Here is a 19,480-nt window from a genome sequence, read left to right on the forward strand (position 1 = left end):
AGATTCCCTTAATGAATCTTAATTAAATGATACTCACCATACCTATACCAACATCTCCTGCAACAAAAATAAAATAATAAACCACAATATTCCTCACCTGTCCACAGAGAAGATAATCCATAATGTACCATGACAATCCTGATCACTTTGAGAGCAGTCACTAATATGACTGCTGAACACAGGAACAAGCTGCCGGCATCTGAGACCATCGCATCGGAGAAGCAGGGACCACACTGGGAGGGTGAGCATGACGGGGAGGGTGAGCATTGCGATATTCACCTGTCCCTGTTCCACCGCCACGCGCCGCTGTGTCTTCTGCGTCATCTGGCTGTGACGTTCAGGTCAGACGGCGCGATGACATGTATAGTGTGCACGCCACCCTCTGCCTGAACAGTCACTACAGAGAGATGGAAGACAGAGTGGCGAGTGGCAGTGTAACGGGGACAGGTGAATATTGCAAGTGCCGTTGTCCCCGCCTGCTCAGGACAAGAGGTGAGCATGTCATTTTTTTAAATCTCAGCAGCAGCATATGGGGCAAATGTTTCTATGGAGCATCTTATGTTGCCATAATCAACCTTTGCGCAGCATTATATGGGGCAAATGTTTCTATGGTGCATCAACCTTTGTGCAGCATTATATGGGGCATATTTTTCTATGAAGCATCTTATGGGGCCCATCATGAACTTTATGGAGCACTTAGTCTACTGATGTCTCAATTAATTTTAATTTTATTGGCATCTATTTTTATTTTTGAAATTTACCAGTAGCTGCTGCATTTCCCACTCTAGGCTTATACTCGAGTCATTAAGTTTTCCCAGTTTTTTTGTGGCAAAATTAGGGGTCTCTGCTTATACTCGGGTCAGCTTATACTCGAGTATATACGGTAATTGTGTTGTTGTTTTTTTAACTGGGAGCACAGGTGCCGGCACATGATACTACATCTCCCATCAGCAGTACCTGCTGTCACTGTTATCAGTGACAGCAGACATAGCCCGATGGGAGCAGTAGTCTCAGCAAACGCCTGCTGACCTATGGTAAGCTTTTACTGTGGGTCACCGCTGTGGGTCACAGTCAAAGCTGTGGGGTCATGCTGACATCTGAATGCATGATCCTGCAGCTTTCTGACCAACGGTCTTACCAGCGGTAGTGTTACCGCCGATAAGAACTACTGCACCGGTATTTCCCACGCTGCTTTACAGATGACAGCGTAGGAAACACCATAGGAAGCCGGTAAAACGCAAAACAAAGCTCAGCAAAGCCGCAAACATTTTTATACCTGCGTTTTTACTGCGGATTTGACTGACTCAATTGAAGTCAATGGGTGAAAAATGCAGCAGAAACACACAGAATTGGCATGCTGCAGAATAAAATGCTCTGCAAATACTCAAGGTAAATTACTGATCATGTGCACAACACTTCAGGATTGTCATTGAATTAGCTTGCATAAGGATTCCATAGGGCTTTTGTCCCATTTCTGTGCTGAAAAAATGCTGCAAAAATGCATCAAAAACGCACTGTGTGCACACAACCTGAAAGGTACACACAACCTGAAAGGGCAAATGATAAACAAAAATGTAAAACATAAAACAATGGGAGGGAAAAATAGAAAAAACTAAAGCTTGCTGTGACACTGGTATTGGTACCCTTTACATTATATAAGTATGGAAACACATTTTGACTCGCCTGTGGTAAATCACAAATGAGAATCACCTGTGATTAATTGTCGGTGCCCATGTGACATGAATTATCAAATGAACGATGACTTCAGTATTTTAAAAAAACACATGGTAGGTCCTGCCCCTTTGTCACAATGGTGAAGATAAAGGAGCTGTCTGAGGACATCAGAACTGCTATTATTAGCAAACACAAGACTTCCAAAGGGTATAATGCCATTTTCAAAGACCTTGGTATCCCAGATTCAACAGTACATAATGTTATTAAGAAGTTTGACAAGCATGAAACCATTGAGAACCTTCCTGTACATGGGGAAAGAGAAAAATTGACAAGAGCTGTCTTCAAAGGTTGGTGTAAATGGTGTTAAAAACACCATGCCAAACATCCAAAGACTTGAAGGCCAACCTGGAACAGCCTGGTGTCATGGTTTCAGCAAGTACCATACGCCGCACACTAAACCATGCAGAGCTACAGTACAGACCTAAAGTTTGGACACACCTGCTGCTTTGCATTGTCAAAAAGCTCTATTTTTGTTTCATCTGTCCACAGAACATTTTCCGAGAAGGATTGTGGTTTGTCATGGTACTTGTGTTAATTCATAGTTTTGATGCCTTCAGTGTGAATGTACAATTTTCATAGTCACGAAAATACAGAAAAATCTTTAAATGAGAAGGTGTGTCCAAACTTTTGGTCTGTACTGTATACGGGTGAAGGCAAAGGAAGACACCATTACTGAAGAAAATACATAAAAAGTAACAACTGATCTTTGCCAAAGAGTACCATGACAAACCACAATCCTTCTCGGAAAATGTTCTGTGGACAGATGAAACAAAAATAGAGCTTTTTGACAATGCAAAGCAGTAGTTTGTGTAATGAAGCTTATAAGGAAAAGAACACCCCACCAACAGTTACGCATCGAGGATCCAAAATGCTGTGGGGTTGCTTTGCTGTGTCTGGTACTGGAGGCCTTGACTTTATCACAGGAATCATGAAATCAGAGAATTATCAATAGGTTTATAGAGCAAAATCTATAACAAGTGTAAGAAAACTTGTTTTGAGTCGAAGATCATGGGTCTTCCAGCAAGACAATGACAAAAAACACATCCAGAAATGCAGAGGAATAGTTAAAAAAGAAAAAAAATGGACTGTTTTAAAATGGCCAATGAATCCTTACCTCAATTAAATAGAAAATCTTTGGGGTGACTTAAAATCTGAAATTGGTTAAAAGAATCATGCAAACATTCAAGAGCTTGAACAAACTGCTAAAGAAGATTGGGAGAAAATGCCAGCTGAGAAGTACAAGAAGCTTATAGATGGCTACAAGAAATGTTTGGAGGCTGTCATCAATGCCAAAGCGTGTGCAACCAAGTACTAATTAGGGGTGCCTTTATTGCTGCATATGCTGTTTATTGTGTTTCTGCTTTGAAATTGCATCATGTAAGTTGGAAGACAATGTTTTATTGTTGCATTACTTAGGGCCACTAATTAAAAATTCCTGAGGCTATAACTTTGGTACATTTCCATTTATTTCTGAAGTTATTGTACAGTCTATAAAAAAAAATGAAGGGGTGTTAATAACGATGAGCAGGACTGTAGCAGTAAAATTCCTGTTATTCACAGGCGCCGGATAGTGACGTCAATGCTCATCGTCGCCGGGTCTCACTGAGCACAGTAATGGGCCAATTCTGGATGGCTGTAGTTTTGCATTTTTAGGCTGTGAAGGGTCCAATAACCAGGAAACTTCCCAGCCTGATAATATTAGCCAGCAGCTGTCTGCTTTACCTTGGCTAAACACCACATCATTTTTTTAAATTATTTATTAAAACCACGCTAAATCACGCTAGTAAATGCACTTACAATGCATGTGCTTTTTGAACTCCATATGATGGCCCTCTAACAGTTAAGTGAGGATCTCATGATGACCCTCTAAAAATAATGAGTTAGGGTCACATGCTGACCCTGATGATATGGTGGAAGACATATGAAGCCCTGAAAAGGACTTTTGTTTTAATGGTGCAGCAGCGGTCTAGAAGTACTGCAATAGCAAATAAACACTGCCTATATGCCTTCTCTAATCTAAGCTCTCCATGGGAGATCAACTCTCTCTGAACTGCTTCCAAAGGATAGTTTGCATCTCGCCACCTGGACTTATATAAGACCCATTGACGCTATGCCACCATCCAATCACAGTAATGCCAGTAGCCAACATGGCCATCGCATTAGTCTTTATGGAAGGCAATCCCTGCATGTTTATTGGCTGTGTAATAACTGCAAAACAAGCAGGGCGGGGACTTGAGCAAGGGGCTTGAGCACTATCGATACTCTATCGAGTAACAAGCGTGCCAGAGCAATCCAATTGTCACACCAAGTCAGGTGGAGCAAGGTTAGCGAACCCACTAGATCACAGAGGACTCTATGGAAGCTCAACCCTAGGAACCAGCTGGACAAGGATGTCAGATGAACCAGCAACACTTTATTCAGGTTATAAAGCAGGTGAACCCACAAAGGAGAACCCCCTCAGCTGAAACACAGAATACCCCTGAGGGAGCTCTTTGCGAGCAAATCCCTATACACGGATAGACCCGACACAGCTAAGGAAACTCACGTGCAACAGCTCCAGAGACCAGAGGGTCAGACCCAAATGGGACAGAGATACTGAGAGAGGAGGAGAGAGAGGGCCAGGGAACCCAAGCGAGAGGGCCAGGGAACCAGAGAAAGTGAACCAGCAGGCCCAAGGATACCATCAGTGTCCGAAGGTAGATGTAGGTATTCGGGACAACAGCACTAGATAAATAACACTGGATATTAGTTCAGGCAAAACAAGGCAAGACAGAATAAGCAATCTCTGATCTGTGACCTGAGAACAGCAACTAAGAACTAAATACAAAGTTGCCTTGGCACCTCCCAAAGAAAGTGAGGACCTTAAATACGCCTAGATCTCACAGCGATTGGCTGAGAGGACATTCAGGAAAAAGAGTGCACTGGCCCTTTAAATGATTTGACAACAGCACGCGTGCTCCCTATGCTCACTCCCCTGTAACCAGGAATTGAGGGAGCGGTGGAGACACGTTGGACAGACGCTGCAGCCAGAGGGAGCGTCGCGGGAGCATGGACTGGGTGAGAAGGATTTCGGGGACCAGGGGAATGCCTGTGGGCAGGTGGTACTCGATCTCCCTGTACCTTGGAGATGGGATTAGCCAGCTGGAGCACTACAGTACCCCCCCCCCTTACGCCCCCTCCTTTTCAAGCCAGCCAGAAACCTATGCATGAGACCATGCATTAATATTCTCTCTTGGTTCCCAAGACGTCTCCTCTGGACCCCAACACTTCCAGTTGACCAAAACAGTGTCTTGTTCCCTCTCTGTATCATGTCAAGTATGGCCTTGACCTTGAAGACATCGCCAGTGGAGACAAGGGAAGGAAAGATACCAGGATCCTGGAAGTAGTGTCCAAGGGCGACAGGCTTAAGGAGAGAGACTTGAAAAGAGTTGTGGATCCGCAAAGAGGAAGGCAACTTCAGCTGGTAGCATACTTCATTGATTCTCTGAAGTACTTCAAATGGACCGATAAACCAAGGAACAAAATTGTAGGAGGGAACCTTGAGGCGAATATGCATAGAAGAGAGCCATACTTTGTCTCCAGGTTGGAATGGATGGGAATCCAGACGTCTCTTATCTGCATGGTCTTTCATCTGCATGGATGCCTGTTCCAAGGAAATCTTGGTCTCTGACTAAATCCTGGAGAGTTGGAGAGTATCTGATTCACCTGTTCCACCTGACCATTGGATTGCGGGTGATAGGCCGAAGAGAAACCCTAGTGAGACATCCAGCTGCTTGCAGAGGGACTGCCAGAACCGGGACACGAACTGCACTCCCCTGTCAGACACAATATGAATATGTAAACTATGGAGATGAATAACTTGTTGAACAAACAACTCCTCCAACTTGGGTGCAGAGGGAAGACCGGACAAAGGGACAAATTGACCCATCTTGGAGAATCGATCCACCACGACCCATATCACCGTACAACCAGAAGACACTGGCAAATCGGTGACAAAATTCATAGCGATGTGCCTCCAGAAAGCAGTCGGCATGGGGAGGGGCAGAAGATGAGCAGTGGGAAGCCTTTTGGGGGCCTTATTGAGAGCACATGATAGACAACTGGTGACAAAATAGCAGACATCTAGATGCATCTTGGGCTGCCAGTGGTGCTGCAAAATCAGCTGCATTGTCTTTCTCAGCCCCATATGACCAGCAAGTTTAGAAGCATGCCCCCACAGCAGTATACGTCTCCTGTCCAGAACAAAAACGAACGTCTTACCCGGAGGCTGTTGTAACAGCCAGACTAGTGCAACGGTGATCATTCTAGATGGATCAATGATGTGGCGGGGTTCCTCCTCTTGGTCGTCGAAGATAAAAGACCTGGACAAGGCATCAATCTTGTTGTTCTTCTCAGCTGGATGAAAGTGGAGATGGAAGTCAAACCGGGGCGAAGAATAATGACCATCGAGCCTGTGATGAGGGTTAAGCCTCTGAGTGGACTGAAGGTAGGCCAAGTTGTTATGATCGGTGTAATTAATGACCAGGTGAACTGCACCTTCCAGGAGATAAAGCCATTCCTCCAAGGCCAGCTTGACGGCTAACAATTCTCTATCACCAATGGAGTAGTTGTGTTCACAGGGTGAGAACGCTTTGGAGAAGAACCCACAGATCACCATCCTTCCAGAAGGAAGCTTCTGCATGAGTAAGGGTCCGGCTCCAGAAGAGGAAGCATCCACCTCCACAAAGAACTGCCTATTTACCATTGGCCTAAGAAGAGCGAGAGCAGTAGGGAAGGCTTGTTTGAGGGACAAAAAAGAAGACTTCGCCTCTGGAGGCCACTTTTTAGGATTGGATCCTTTTCGAATCAGAGCAGTGAGTGGTTTGGTCACAGCTGAGAATTGCGGGATAAGCTGCTAGTAGTAGTTGGCGAAACCTAGGAATCACTGAATGCCTTTGACTCCAACGGGACGTGGCCACTTGAGAACAGCCGACACCTTCTCAGGATCCATTTTGAGACCTGTGTCAGAGATGAGGTAACCCAGGAAGGACAGAGAGCTCCGCTCGAAGAGGCACTTCTCAAACTTGTATGAACCAAAACGAATAAATAGCACCAGAAACCAAAAGTAAAAATATGAATTTGTATTAAATAGCATAAAAATAAAAAGAACTCAATACAAAAGAAATACAGGACAATGACAAGGGATCTCACCTAAAGAAAGATGGCAAAGCGGTCCCCAACAGGCAAACAGGTAATAAATGGATGTTAAATCATCCACTGGTGCAAAAAAATAGTAAACTCTACAAGAGAAACGGATAACCATGTGCTAGCAAAGTGCATCAAAAATATAAGGTATAAGAAGAAACCTCATGCAGAGTAGAAGTATCAGAATGCACACAGGTCAAGAAAATCAATGAACGATAGTACAACTCATAATTACCTGTAGGACCATGATGCCATCCACCCCTACGCGCGTTTCGGCAATGTGCCTTCTTCCGGGGGCATGGCATCATGTGATATGGTGGGCATTATAAAGGATACCGCATCCAATCAGGAAATGTATGAACCCTCGTAATGGCGCATGCGCAGACGGACCGCATCCAGAAGCCGAGACAACACCAAGGGCGTCAGACGAGGAGGGACGCGTCATCAGGACCGCCCACATGCGAAGCACGTGACCGGCACCGACAGCGCGGACACCCACAAGTCATGGAGACGCCGCCGATGTTGCTCAGCAACGGAGCGCCGGCGCGCATGCGCACAGGGTTAGGTGAGTATAGACAAGATAAAACATATAACAAGTAAAACAAGACGGACCATGAAGGAAGAATACCACTTTGCAAAAATACTAGTGCAAAAAAGTGCAACGTGCTAAAATGCATATTAATATAAATGATACAATGCTAGCCACAACAGGGACCTGCACTGATACATAAAAATACAATAAATATAAGACAATGTAAACAGTGTACCAAGTGAATTAAATGAAAATAATAGTAAACTAATACTAAAAAAGTTCAAATATTCCAAGTGCAATCCACATAAGATAGAATGATAGAATGAGTGAGATCCCTTGTCATTGTCCTGTATTTCTTTTGTATTGAGTTCTTTTTATTTTTATGCTATTTAATAAAAATTCATATTTTTACTTTTGGTTTCTGGTGCTATTTATTCGTTTTGGTTCATATATATTGTGGCACTCCACCATTTATATATTTCCTGGCACCCTATGTTACTTCTTGAGGGGTGCATGTGTGGTTTGATTTTTTTTTATTAACTTCTCAAACTTGGCATACAGACAATTCTCCCTCAATCGAGAAGGACTTTGCAGACATTTATTCTATGAGTAGAGAGATCCAGAGAAAACACCAAGATATCATCCAGATAGATAACTACACAGATGTAGAGAAGATCACGGAAGACATCATTGACGAATTCCTGAAATACTGCTGGCGCGTTACTTAGCCCAAAAGGCATTACCTGGTATTCTTAGTGACCATCACGAGTGATGAAGGCGGTTTTCCACTCATCCCCGGAACGAATCCTAAAAAGCTTGTAGGCTCCTCAGAGGTCCAACTTGGTGAAGATCCTGGATCCATGAAGGCGAAAGAAGAGCTCTGGAATAAGAGGCAGAGGATACTTATTCTTCACTATGATGGCATTAAGACCTCGATAGTTGATGCATGGATGCAAAGACTAGTCCTTCTTCTTCACAAAGAAGATCCCCGCACCAGCAGGGGAGGAGGATTTCTGAATAAACCCTTGGGGCATGATTTTTTTTGCATGACAAAAACATTGGTATCTTAACTGAAGTGTGTAGATTTGTTATATCTACTGTATAGAGTATGTACGCTAAAATAGTCCTATTGTAAAATACAACCTAACCATCAAAATAACAAACCCTCACACTGGCTCTTTAAAAATGTCAAGAAAAAATTGAAAGAAAACAAGATTCTAAATAATTGATGAGAATGGGGGGTAGTCTTATATATTTTATATATAAAGTGTCCTGAAACAAAAATAATATTAATGGTACTTAGAATAATGATATAAATAATAATTAGCAGCAGGAAGTTTGGAGAACTTGTATTGTCAATATTATTGATTGAATCAGCTACCTAAAAAATAGTGTATAATTTGGTGCTTGCAATACATTTTATTTTTGAAAAATAAAGATATCGACAATACCGGAGTATCTGCACTGTACAAAATAATAGTGATTAAAGCTAAAGTAAATTACGTAATCATCAAACAATTGCACAAAGTGGGAATGTGGGTGTAAAGTCCTAAGACATATGTATATTCATGAAACTAAATGACAGTTATGTAATAAATGTTTTATAATCACTCCTGAAGAGGTTCAGCATGTACCGTAATTAAAAAATATAGTAAATCATGCAATTTTAAATTATAAAATCTTCACCACATAATAAGAATAAGATCTTGTACAAATTAAAATATATCTTTTTTGAATAGCATTGAAGTTTAGAGCTTTGGAAATGTCACCATCTTTACACTCTCCCTTAGATGTTTGATCTCTGATAATGGACCTAAAATGTTTGTATCTTATGAATAGCGGAATTAATAATAATAATAATAATAATAATAATAATAATAATAAATAACACATTTATGTGAGGTGCAATTATTTTTTTAAATCATACCATTAGAGCAGAATATGTCACGTAAAACTCATATCATTTATGCACAGAAAGAATATAATCTTAAATGCATAGAAAAAGAAAAGAAAATTTTAAATACTTACTTATTACTCCGCCAGTAATTTTGTACTACATTGATGGATGCATTGTTGAGGGAATGGAAATTTCTTTAGTAAAGGCCAGCAATATGAAACATACTTATTATAACATTATGAAGTAGAAACTGGTTGAACTGATTAACTAGTCAAATGAGAGTAGAAATAGCAAAGAGAATGATTAAAGGATTTGTTCAGGAGTATTTTTTACTATGGGCCTAAAAACTAACAAACAGTTATTGCTAACAGAAGCAACTACTTGACTGTTGTACCCAGCGCTTACCGCTGCTGCCGGCAATTCAGCTGCTCCATGTAAAGAGAGCATCTCTTCTTCTGGACTGCTCTACCGATGCAGCACGATTGCCGACGTCATGCTGATAGACAGTCGGCTCCCCCCATCAACAGAGCAGAGAAGAAGAGAAGCTTTCTCACAGAACTCTCGACCACCTGGTACCTCTTCACCATGCTCACTAGGTCATCAGCATTATGGGGATCTCCCTGGGCAACTTAGGATTGTACCGGCCTCTGCCGGTAGTGTATTAACCTGTCCATAATGTCCCTTTCCACCATCTGTGGTGGGGAGGAATATTCAGGTTGAAATAATTTTTGGACCAGGTGTAGAAGGTCAAACATTTGGGACAGGGGAAGTTTGTCACTGCGATAGGCCCAATGGTGCACTCGCTTAGTCACTTCTAAGCATGCCAAGATCTCAACTCTCAACTTGACATAATCTTTAGCATCCTGCAATGCCAAGTCATTTCTGCAGTTCACCTGTTAAATATGGCACCAGAATCTCCTCCCACAGCTCCGGAGGCAATTTCTCCTGTTCCTCCACCCTCTCAAAAACCGTCAGGAATGCCTCAATGTCATCCCCAGGGGTAATCTTTTGCAGTGTTCTTCTTACAGTCTTCCTGGCATATGAGTCATCACCTGGAGTTGGGGAGCAGACTGCCGGCTTTCCACGAAATGCCTCTGTGAGGAGTTCAATCAGCCTCGTTAGCACCTCCTGCTGCTGCCACTGCTGCTGCTGCTGCTGGCGTTGTAGCTGCTGTGCCAACAGCTTATTAGTTTCTTCCTGCTCCATTTGCTGCTGCTGACTGGCGAGCTGTTGCTGTTGTTGCACCTGGACCAAATGCACTACAAGCTCCTCCATGCCGTCGTATTTCCCTCCTGCAGCTGCTTTCACCAAGGACATGTGGTATCGGCAGTCACACTGCCTCTTGGGATTCGTGCCTGCATTCTCCACCTATTGTAGGAGTCTGTACTCACTCGGCTGTGGTTGAGGCAGGAACAGGAAGCAGTATTGTTGATATGTCCAGTTAAGTTTAAAAACTGAATATACTGCTCTGGATAGCCAAACCAAATGAACAGCCTTTACCGACACAAAGAGAAAAGCAAACAGAAAAATAATCAGTCCATAAAGTACTGCGAGTTCGCCAGCTCAGTTCAGAGTCTTTAGCACACACACACACTGAAGGACTCTACACCTCCAGCCACAGACACTGAATGAGCCATTTGGCCTCCATTTTATTAGCTAAACCACACTCCTGGGGTTGGGATTTGTGAATGGTTATTCCCACCCATCTCTTATGACCACTCATAAAACCCAGCCCTTGAAAAAATAATTTGGGTCTAAAATAAAATGCTTGTGAAACAGATAAATATTCATTTTTCCTTCCACATTCTAAAAATTCCTGTGAAGCACCTGAAGGATTAATAAACTTCTTGAATGTGGTTTTGAGCACCTTGGGGGTGCAGTTATTAGAATGGTGTCACTTTTGGGTATTTTATGTCATATAGGCCCCCAAAGTCACTTCAAATGTAAACAGGTTCCTAAAAAAATGGTTTTGTAAATTTTGTTGGAAAAATGAGAAATTGCTGGTCAACTTTTAACCCTTATAACTTCCTAACAAAAAAATTATGCTTCAAAAGTTATGCTGATGTAAAGTAGACATGTGAAAAGTTTTATTTATTTATTCGCTATTTTGTGTGACAGAACTCTTTGATTTAGGGGCATAAAAATTAAAAGTTTGAAAATTGCAAACATTTTTGAACATTTTTTTATTAACAAATAACTGCAAGTCATGTCAAAGAAATTTTACCACTATTATGAAGTACATGTCATTAGAAAATAATCTCAGAATCAGTGGAATCTGTTGAAGCGCTCTAGTGCTATTACCTCATAAAATGACACTGGACATAATTGTAAAACTTGGCCTGATCATAAAGATGAAAACAGGATTGGGGTCTGAAGGGTCTTAACCCCTTAACAGCAACTGATATGCCTTTTAACAGTGGCAGTTAAGTGTACTTAAAGCACAGCGCCATTAAATAACGGTGCTGTGGAAAAAGTGTATAGTGCCCTCCAGAGTTGGAATTTCTCCAGAGTCTCAGCTACCAGGGGTAGCTGAGACCCCAGAAAACATGATTCGGGTCAGTTTTTACCGACATCAGTGTTGGGATTGCTGTTATTATCAGTATAACTGCGACCACAAAAAAAGTCCAATTTTGCATTTGATCACCCCCTGGTACCTGTGGTATCCAGGCATCCCCCGTGAAGTCTCTCGGGGCCACCGGCATCTTCTTCCAGGAGAAAATGGCGGGAGCATTGGCAGTGCACCTGCCGAGATCTGCCGGCCGGCACCCAGCAACAATAGAAAAATTTTCCTTTTGGTTTATTTTGATCACTTTTATAGACATTATCACAGTGATCAAAATAAAAAAATAGTAAATAAAGCCCCCTTCTATCACCCCCTTAGTTAGGGAAAAATAATGAAATAAATTTTTTTTTCCATTTTTCTATTAGGGTTAGACTTGGGCTAAAGTAAGTTGGGCTAAAGTGAGTTGGGCTAAAGTTAGAGATAGGGTTAGGGTTATGGCTAGGGTTAGGGCTACGGTTAGGAATGGGATTAGGGTTAGGGGTGTGGTAGGGTTATGTTGGTGGTTAGGGTTATGGTTAGGGTTGGGATTAGGGTTAGGGGTGTGTTGGGGTTCAGTGTGTGGTTAGGGTAATGGTTAAGGTTGGGATTAGGGTTAGGGATGTTTTGGGGTTAGGGTTGGAGTTAGAATTGGGGGGTTTCCACTGTTTAGGTACATCAGGGGGTCTGCAAATGCAACATGGTGCCACCATTGATTCCAGCCAATTTTGCATTTAAAAAGTCAAACAGTGCTCCCTCCCTTCTGAGCCCTGCCATACGCCAAAACAGTGGCTTTCCCCCAAATATGGGGTATTGGCATACTCAGGAGAAATTGCACAACAACTTTTGTGGTCAATTTTCTTTTGATACTGTAACACCCCAGGTAACCAGTTGTTACAGTGATGTTGCTTTCCTTTCGGGGAGGGTGATGTCATGCTTGGAGGCAAGGAGGATTTCCTTTACCAGGTAAGCACCTACATGCAACACATTCTGAATCCAGGCCAGAAGGGGAGCTCTGAACCTGGATTCAGGGGAGCTTCCCCCTGATATATGTATTCCAGTTTGGAGGAGGAGTTAGGCAGTTGTTCAGAGACAATGGAGGAGAGAGGAGTGAGAGCAGAGAGTAGGGCCATGCAGCAACGTGTGAGCTGCCGCTCCAGGAACGGAAGATAACGTGAAGGGTTGGAATGTTAGTGAGCATCTGAGAAAAGGAGCAAAGGAGAAGGAAAGGGCTTAGAGGGGAACTGTGACCAGGCACTCTCTGAGCCGAAGCGCAGGAACCGGGCATTGGGAGCCAAGGCTGTGTTGTACTCCAGGTCGCACAGCAGAACCGGAGGGCAAAGGACTTTATGTAATTTGCCCGCACCCACACCTGAAGGTGCAGCAGTACACAAAGAGCCTGGGTTGTGATAGAGACCCTATAAAAAGGCTCGCACTGCCCACCATACGGGTAACTGTCCCAGGACAGGAGAGAGAGGATTTTGTCAGGGAGCCACAGGCAGCAAGGGCCTTGCATACAAGCGCGGTCAGGAAGCCTTACGGACCTCACCTGGGAGAGGGATCCGCCGTTGCCTCCAGGCCGGCCGGACCACATCAACACCTGTTGCTGGTACCCTGGACTGTGGCGTGATTCAACCAGTAAACCAGTAAATCCCTAATTCAATCAGTAAATCATTGCCTAGCACACCTGTGGGAAGCGATACTATCTTGCTGTCGTACCATCACCCACAGAGGACCCCTTTAAGCAGCGTCACTCACCCCTGACCGAGTACCATAGGTGGCGTCACAAACTTTAATTGCTTTACAACTCCCTTTAAAAACTATCCCTTTTACTTGGGAACCCAGGGCCATGGACCGGGTCGTAGCCACCATGACATCCCCTTTAAGTACCGGACCCAGTACCGAGTACCCCTATGCCCTGGCGGGCGACTCAATACACTTGTGAAAAAGAAAAAAAAATGGTTCCAATGTAAATTTTTTGTGAAAAAAGTAAAATGTTAATTTTTTTCCTTCCATATTTCTTTAGTTCTCATGAAGCACCAAGGGTTAATAAACTTCTTGATGTGGTTTTGCGCACCTAGATGGGCGAAGTTTTTAGAATGGTGTCATTTTGGGGTATTTTCTGTTATATTGACCCCCTAAAGTCACTTCAAATGTGAGGTGGTCCCTAAAAAAATGGTTTTGTAAATTTTGTTGGAAAAATGAGAAATCGCTGGGCAACTTTTAACCCTTATAACGTCCTAACAAAAAAAAAATAGCTTCCAACATTGTGCTGATGTAAAGTAGACATGTGGGAAATATTGTTTATTAAGTATTTTGTGTGACACCACTCTCTGATTTAGGCCGGAGTCACACTGCAGCGAGATACGGCCGAGTCTCGCAGGTTAAAAACAAGCTCTGGCACCAGCACTCCGGAGCGGTGCGTGCAGCTCCATGTATTGCTATGCGGCCGCACGCTCCGCTCCGGAGTGCCGGTGCCAGAGCTTGGTTTTAACCTGCGAGACTCGGCCGTATCTCGCTGTGTGTGATCCCGGCCTTAAGGGCATAAAAATTTAAAGTTTCAAATTGCAATATTTTCAAAATTTTTGCCATATTTCTGTTTTTTCATAAATAAACGCAAGTCAAATGGAAGAAATGTTACCACTAAGGCCGGCCTCACACTCAGCGTATGAAATTACGGTCCGTTTTTTACGGCCGTAATACGCAGAAATGTTCCCAAAATAGTGATCCGTATGTCGTCCGTAGGCAGGGTGTGGCAGCGTATTTTATGCATGTCATCCTCCGTATGTAATCCGTATGGCATCCGTACTGCGATATTTTCTCGCAGGCTTGCAAAACCGACATCTAATGGATTTATGTGCTCAAATGTTTGTTAAAACATATATACAGTCTATATATATATATATATATATATATATATATATACATATATACAGTATATATAGATATATATAAATATGTAATTGAGACACATATATATATATATATATATATATATATATATATATATATATATATAGACTGTATTTATATTTCATACAGCGCTAGATATCAGAAAAGCCGGTAATTCAATTGCCGGCTTTTGATATCTCCTTCACAAACCCGACAGGATATAAGACATGGTTTATAAACAGCAAACCATCTCATATCCCTTTTTATTTTGCATATTCCACACTACTAATGTTAGTAGTGTATATGTGCAAAATTTGGGCGCTCTAGCTGGTAAAATAAAGGGTTAAATCGCGGAAAAAAATTGCGTGGGCTCTCGCGCAATTTTCTCTGCCAGAGTGGTAAAGCCAGTGACTGAGGGCAGATATTAATAGCCAGGAGAGGGTCCATGGTTATTGGCCCCCCCTGGCTAAAAACATCTGCCCCCAGCCACCCCAGAAAAGGCAAATCTGGAAGATGCGCCTATTCTGGCACTTGGCCACTCTCTTCCCATTCCCATGTATCGGTGGGATATGGGGTAATGAAGGGGTAATGTCACCTTGCTATTGTAAGGTGACATTAAACCAGATTAATAATGGAGAGGCGTCAATTATGGCACCTATCCATTATTAATCCAATAGTACGAAATGGTTAATAAAACACACACACATTATTACAAAGTACTTTAATGAAATAAAGACACAGGTTGTTGTAATATTTTATTAGACTCTTAATCCACCTAAAGAACCTCGTTCTGTAAAAAAGGAAAAATAAAAAAACAACAATATCCCATACATTCCGTTGTTCATGTCACGTCCCACGATGTAAATCCATCTGAAGGGGTTAAATCATTTTACACCCAGGAGCTCTGCTAATGCAGTTGTGCTCGTGGATGTTAAACCCCGGGGAATGAATGGAAAGCAGGGGAATGTCCTGTAGTTATCTTGAGTTGCGGTGATGCGCCCTCTGCTGGATGAACTCATATGAACTCGAGCCTGGGAATTATTCCCACGGCGAGTTCCCTTCCTCACCAGTTCCTCCACAATTGTTAATGCCCCTGGTCTCAGGAGCTCAGGTGCCCACAGACTGCAAAATACAGCCTCAGAGGCCTCATGCTGCATGCTTGATCCCCCCGGCATAGACCTTGATGTAGCTATAATAATTCTTTTATCAGTGTGATTGCTAAATACTGGCTGGTAATTTTAGGCTATGCTCACACCTTGCAAAGATGCTGATTACAAAAAGCAGGTTTTGCTGCATTTATTTCTTGCGTTTTTGTTGTCTCTTGTGCATGCTGATAAATTTTAGTGCCCCCAAAAAATCATGATGCAACTTCCTTAAGGTTTCTGCAGCAAAACTGCAGCAAAACCTGATACCTGCATATTTTGCTGTGTTTTGCACTTACCCATTGCTTTCTATGGGTGAAAAAACGGTGAAAGAAATTACATGATTTCTGTGCCATTGGGGTATACAATATATCAGAAAATAGCATTTTACTTCTGAACAGGTAGTGAAATGTCTTTGTTGTGGCTTATATGGTATATCCAGTCTGTATGTACAATACTGCGCAAACATTTTTTGAAAAATAATGGTGCTTGTAATTGCAAGATAAAATATATAAATAGCACTGTGCAAAAGATTTAGGCAGGTGTGGAAAACATTTTGCAAAGTAATAGACTTTTAAAAGTAGAAGTGTTAGTAGTTTATTTAGATTCATACAGTAATGGAAATGTCACCATTATTTGTATTTCTCTTAGAGGTTTCCTCTGGAGCCCCATGTCTTTATGAAGATCCATCAGGACTTTTGATTAAAACTGATGTTGAAACAACCAAAATAGGTTCCCCGTGGCCGGCATTGCGGATCAACACAAAGGTAATAATATATCCATGAAGCCTTACATGAAGTTGTTGGGAATGTGCTTTGTGTTTGTTCACACTTTTTTTTTTGCTGTTGTTATACATGATAATAATGCATCATCAATGAATGACTAATGAGATTGACCACGTTCTCTTGTAACAACAGCTTTTCTAATAAACTAACCAGCATTTCTGTCCATGAAATGACTGCCAAGGGAGCCAGACCGATTGCCCAGACCGATGGAGGAGTATGTGACTCCTCCAATTGTAAAACAGGTCACATGGCACAGCTGCTTCACTATTGGAGGAGGCTGATGGACAGGACAGGTCCTGCATTATATAGACAGAGGTCCTGGTCAGTTTGTGAGGAAAGTGGCACTAACAAGAGAAAGTGCCCAACTTTTTAAAGGCTGGAGCTACATGGTTACACACAGGGCCGTATTTGCCACTAGGCACTTGAGGGCACGTGCCTAGGGCGGGGACAATGCAGGGGGTGCCACCTGAGCAAGGTTTGTTGTTTTTTTTTTTTTTCCTGGGTCACCTCCCGACCGACCAACCCCCCCGGCCAACCGCCTCCCTCCTCCCCTCCTTGAAGACGATACTCACCTTGCTCCAGCGATGCCTGGTCTCCGCGTACACAGCTCGTCCTGAATGAGCGGTCACGTGGTACCGCTCATAAAGGTCATGAATATGCGCATATTCATGACCTTAATGAGCGGTATCACATGACCGCTCATGCAGGAAGAAGGTGCTGCGTCGGGAGTCGGGACAGAGCAAGAGGGATGTTGGCGCGGCTGCGCAGTGAGGAACAGGTAAGTATGAGGGACGGAGGGACGGGGAGGGGGGATGAAGGAGGACATAAGCCGGCGCGCCATGCAAGATGGGAGCGGGAGCGGGGGTGGTGGAGAGATAAGCCATGCATTCGGGGGGGAATATGAGCCATGCATTCAGGGGGGGAATATGAGCCATGCATTCAGGGGGGGAATATGAGCCATGCATACGGGGGGAATATGAGCCATGCATACGGGGGGGAATATGAGCCATGCATACAGGGGGGAATATGAGCCATGCATTCAGGGGGGGGAATATGAGCCATGCATTCAGGGGGGAATATGAGCCATGCATTCAGGGGGGGGGAATATGAGCCATGCATTCAGGGGGGGAATATGAGCCATGCATACGGGGGGGAATATGAGCCATGCATATGGGGGGAATATGAGCCATGCATATGGGGGGAATATGAGCCATGCATATGGGGGGGGGAGAATATGAGCCATGCATTCAGGGGGGGAATATGAGCCATGCATTCGGGGGGGGAATATGAGCCATGCATTCTGGGGGGGAATATGAGCCATGCATACGGGGGGGGAATGTGAGCCATGCATTCAGGGGGGGGGGAATATGAGGCATGCATTCAGGGGGGGAATATGAGCCATGCATACAGGGGGGAATATGAGCCAAGCATTCGGGGGGGATATGAGCCATGCATTCAGGGGGGGGAATATGAGCCATGCATTCAGGGGGGAATATGAGCCATGCATTCAGGGGGGGGATATGAGCCATGCATTCAGGGGGGGAATATGAGCCATGCATTCAGGGCGGGGGATATGAGCCATGCATTCAGGGGGGGGGAATATGAGCCATGCATTCAGGGGGGGGGAATATGAGCCAAGCATTCGGGGGGGGGGATATGAGCCATGCATTCAGGGGGGGGAATATGAGCCATGCATTCAGGGGGGAATATAAGCCATGCATTCAGAGGTGGGAATATGAGCCATGCATTCAGGGGGGAATATGAGCCATGCATACAGGAGGGGAAATATGAGCCATGCATACAGGAGGGGAAATATGAGCCATGCATACAGGAAGGGGAATATGAGCCATGCATATGGGGGGGGAATATGAGCCATGCATACAGGAGGGGGAATATGAGCCATGCATGCAGGAGGGGGGATATGAGCTATGTATATAGGATGGGAGGGAGATGAGCCATTCATACAGGAGGAGGGTCATTATACAGTATTGAGCATCATGTGGGATCATTATACAGTATGGAGAACTGTGTGTGGCCATTATACAGTATTGAGCATCATGTGTGGCCGTTATACAGTATGGAGCATCATGTGTGGCCAATGGCCATTATACAGTATGGAGCATCATGTGTGGCCATTATACAGTATTGAGCATCATGTGGGATCATTATACAGTATGGAGAACTGTGTGTGGCCGTTATACAGTATGGAGCACTATGTGTGGCCATTATACAGTATGGAGCACTGTGTGGCCATTATACAGTATGGAGCACTGTGTGGCCATTATACATTATGGAGCATCATGTGTGGCCATTATACACTATGGAGCATCATGTGTGGCCATTATACAGTATTGAGCTTCATGTGTGGCCATTATACAGTATGGAGCACTGTGTGGCCATTATACAGTATGGAGAACTGTGTGTGGCCATTATACAGTATGGAGCATCATGTGTGGCCATTATACAGTATGGAGCATCATATGTGGCCATTATACAGTATGGAGAACTGTGTGTGGCCATTATACAGTATGGAGCATCATGTGTGGCCATTATGCAGTATGGAGCATCATGTGTGGCCATTATGCAGTATGTAGCACTGTGTGGCCATATTTTTTTGTTTATAATTATTGTATATGAAGCAGTGTGACCAGCAGTGCTAAATGGCTGTGATTGGGACGTGGATATGGGTGTGACTAGTTGTGAAATGGGTGTGGTCAGAGGCGTGGCCTAAAATTGGCGCCGCAAACTTTATACCTCCTTCCCTTCTTCAAAAGT

At 43.5% G+C, this 19,480-nt stretch overlaps 1 protein-coding gene across 1 annotated transcript in view; it reads left to right on the forward strand.

Moving 5' to 3' along the window:
- The window catches only part of EPB41L4B (erythrocyte membrane protein band 4.1 like 4B), a 1,243,532-nt gene that overhangs the window by 688,298 nt on the left and 535,754 nt on the right, over positions 1-19,480 (forward strand). The window contains exon 17 of the mRNA XM_077269578.1: positions 16,572-16,687. Within this exon, the coding sequence (XP_077125693.1) occupies positions 16,572-16,687 (116 nt within the window). The remainder of the gene's footprint in view (positions 1-16,571; positions 16,688-19,480) is intronic.

The sequence above is a fragment of the Ranitomeya variabilis genome, chromosome 6 (assembly GCF_051348905.1).
Source record: "Ranitomeya variabilis isolate aRanVar5 chromosome 6, aRanVar5.hap1, whole genome shotgun sequence".
Lineage (NCBI taxonomy): Eukaryota > Metazoa > Chordata > Amphibia > Anura > Dendrobatidae > Ranitomeya > Ranitomeya variabilis.